The sequence below is a fragment of the Xenia sp. Carnegie-2017 genome, unplaced genomic scaffold (assembly GCF_021976095.1).
Source record: "Xenia sp. Carnegie-2017 unplaced genomic scaffold, XeniaSp_v1 HiC_scaffold_14, whole genome shotgun sequence".
Classification (NCBI taxonomy): Eukaryota; Metazoa; Cnidaria; class Anthozoa; order Malacalcyonacea; family Xeniidae; genus Xenia; species Xenia sp. Carnegie-2017.
The window spans coordinates 5,350,729-5,353,352 of record NW_025813447.1 but is presented as its reverse complement, the minus strand read 5'-3'; the positions used below and the strand labels follow the sequence as shown (position 1 = coordinate 5,353,352).

The 2,624-nt window shown below is 37.5% G+C and overlaps 1 protein-coding gene across 1 annotated transcript; it reads right to left on the bottom strand.

Annotated features, from left to right (window-relative positions):
* Window positions 1-923: 923 nt before the first annotated feature.
* LOC124435121 lies at window positions 924-2,212 on the bottom strand. Its single transcript, XM_046985069.1, has 3 exons — window positions 2,150-2,212; window positions 1,819-2,067; window positions 924-1,733 (listed from the first exon to the last, which is right to left on the bottom strand). The coding sequence occupies exons 1-3, from the start codon at window positions 2,210-2,212 to the stop codon at window positions 1,512-1,514; spliced, it is 534 nt and encodes a 177-aa protein (XP_046841025.1). The 3' UTR covers window positions 924-1,511.
* Window positions 2,213-2,624: the final 412 nt, after the last annotated feature.

The following is a 2,624-nucleotide window of genomic DNA, read 5'->3' as shown; positions in this document are numbered from 1 at the left end:
CATTTTGTCTTGATCATATTGCATTCTGGAATTTCATAATCGGATTTTGTCCTGTTCAATTTCCGTTAAAACGCATTTTGTTATTGAACATTCCATTATGATGACGTAACATTATTCGTGACTCGCAGAACATCAAATTTTACTCGATCACATTATAATTTATTTATAATTTATTTTCTTCATGCGGTAATATAAATGAAAACAAATAAGCCAATTGTTTTACCTACAAGTCTACAACCCTAAAACATGGCAGACAGGTTATACTTTGTAAGACTCCTTCGCAACTCTATTTTGGGTTGTATTGCTGACCTCGAAGGAAGTCCAGATCGGGATTTTTGCGTTTTTCGTATCGATTGTCTTTACCATACTACGTTGCGATTTGCTGAAGTATTTGCGCTTGAAGAGGCTGTTCTGCAGTTAATCTCAAACGCAAAAGAACTTTGCAATGTCAATGTTCATCATAAAGTAAATGGTTTGAACCCGGGAGTATCGTTATATGTTTGTAAATGATGATCGTCCAGGTTAATAAAGTCCTGAGAAGGACTATTTTTGATGTTGTTGACTGACGTTTCGACAACCTTAGCGGTAGTCATCTTCAGAGTCAAATGAGGAGTAAACGTCAGGTTAGCCGTATTTGTTGTCTGGTTCTTACGTCATTGTATTGTGTGTACAGGAAATGTGCAGGAAATGTGTATTGTCATTGTGGATTAGTGTGAAGTGAAATATTTTATTTTTAGTTTGTTTTTTTTTATATTTTTTATTTTTAGTTTTTTTTTCAACTTGGAACAAACCCCCCTGAACAGATCACAGCAATTACCGGCACCTTACAAACGACTTATTCACAATACAAACAAACGATCAACTAAAAACATTACACTTCAAACTAATTCACAATGACAATACACAATTGACACCCACACACTACAACTAAAAACGTCACACCTAAATCACACATCACTCTCGTTTCTTTTGAAAATAATTACGATAAATGCTACAATTATGATGCAATTATGAGTGTTTAGCAGCATGTATGTACCTATTAATTCCTTCGTACCTTCTTGCAGACAAACTTCTGTTGCCTGTTGAAGATTTTCTGAATCTGAGTCTGCGCTATCAACAGCATCATAATTAGGCATCTCCTCTTTAAGTAATATTCCTTTGTCTTTATAATTGAAGTTACAGTACATGTATAAACACATTAATCCATTCATTATCTGGAGGTAGTTATTAAAAAAATGAAAAATAAAATATTTGTCTTTTCACATCTGCCATTCAGCCTTAATGGAGTCTATGCTACGACAAAAATATATTGATAATCCCATACATGGAACTTGATATAATGATGTAAGTACTTACTGTGATCCAACAATGATGAAACTGCCACTTCAATGTCTCCCTCACAAACTCTTACAGCTTCTTCTATGACAGTATCATGAAGGTCAGGAAACATTTCATACAGTTCAGACATTAATGGAGTTCCAGAAAAACTTTCCTGATAAAAAATTATTCATTCAATTTTCAAAATAAGCAGGTAAACAAAAAACAGTGTGACATTTTGACAGTAAATGTGTAATAGGAATTAATGCAAGCTTATAGCATACATTGATCTTGACCTTCTCAAATTGTTTATGGTGATTGTCCATTCCACATTCAACCATATGATTCCTGATTGAGTTCATTGGAATCTGCACTGAGCAATTTAAGCATTTCACTGTTGGTGCAATAGATATATCCTAGCAAAAACAATGTATGTATACGTATAACATTTCCTGTCTAATAATTTATCACTTAAATTACTCAAAGCTATGAATAAAGTACCTCGTTTTCTGGAGCATCTCCTGCATGAGCGTGATCCTTCGTTTCCAAAGATGAGGAATCTAGATCAGCTTGAACTGGTCTAATATATGCAATTGCCTGCCCTAGGCCAGAACTATCACGAAGAAAGTGGACAGAATATCCAATATTTGGCGGAGGGGTAACAAGATACAAATGTTTGGGTGATAAACCACTCCTTAATATCTCAAAATCACCGCCTGATACCAGCCGGGGATAGATCTCTTCTAATTTCTAGTAGGCACACAATCTTGCCCATGGTTTGCCAGGCAAAAAAAATCGTGAGTCCAAATTTCTTGCGGTTTATAACACCGACCTTGTTGTCCCCACGAATTAGATCGACCACGTTTTGCTGGTGGATGAGAAAACATCTTTCCATTGTTAGCTCGATTATACGGTGCAAATAACCGCCTAAACTCCTGCTCTCTTATCGAACAAGATGATCTTGATGTTGAAGCTTGAGATGACGAAGCCTGATGTTGTTCTTGCAATGTACTGTCTAGTGTTGACGATTGGACACGTTGAGCAGCTCCATGATCGGCAAGATTACCATCTTGAGCAGTCGATGAAGATCTAACAGCGCGTTCTGACTGAGTGCTCCGGTACGGTGCTCAGGCACGGGCACCAATGTGAACACAACATTTTGATGGTGCCTGAGTCAAAGTGCCCGGGTTTGGGCACCCCCAAATTAGGTAGTACCCGAGTACGGTGCTCAGGCACGGGCACCAATGTGAACGCAAAGAACGGCGTCACAACAGAGATGGCGGGTGCTAAATGGACGAACGAGGAAA

Bases quoted from the DNA above. Each gene is read 5' to 3' on its own strand.
- LOC124435121 (XM_046985069.1), bottom strand. From the start codon at position 2,212: ATGGAAAGATGTTTTCTCATCCACCAGCAAAACGTGGTCGATCTAATT. The intron at 2,068-2,149 runs GTCGGTGTTATA...TGTGCCTACTAG, and splicing joins TAATTCGTGGGGACAACAAG to AAATTAGAAGAGATCTATCC. The intron at 1,734-1,818 runs GTACTTTATTCA...TGTTTTTGCTAG, and splicing joins GAGATGCTCCAGAAAACGAG to GATATATCTATTGCACCAAC.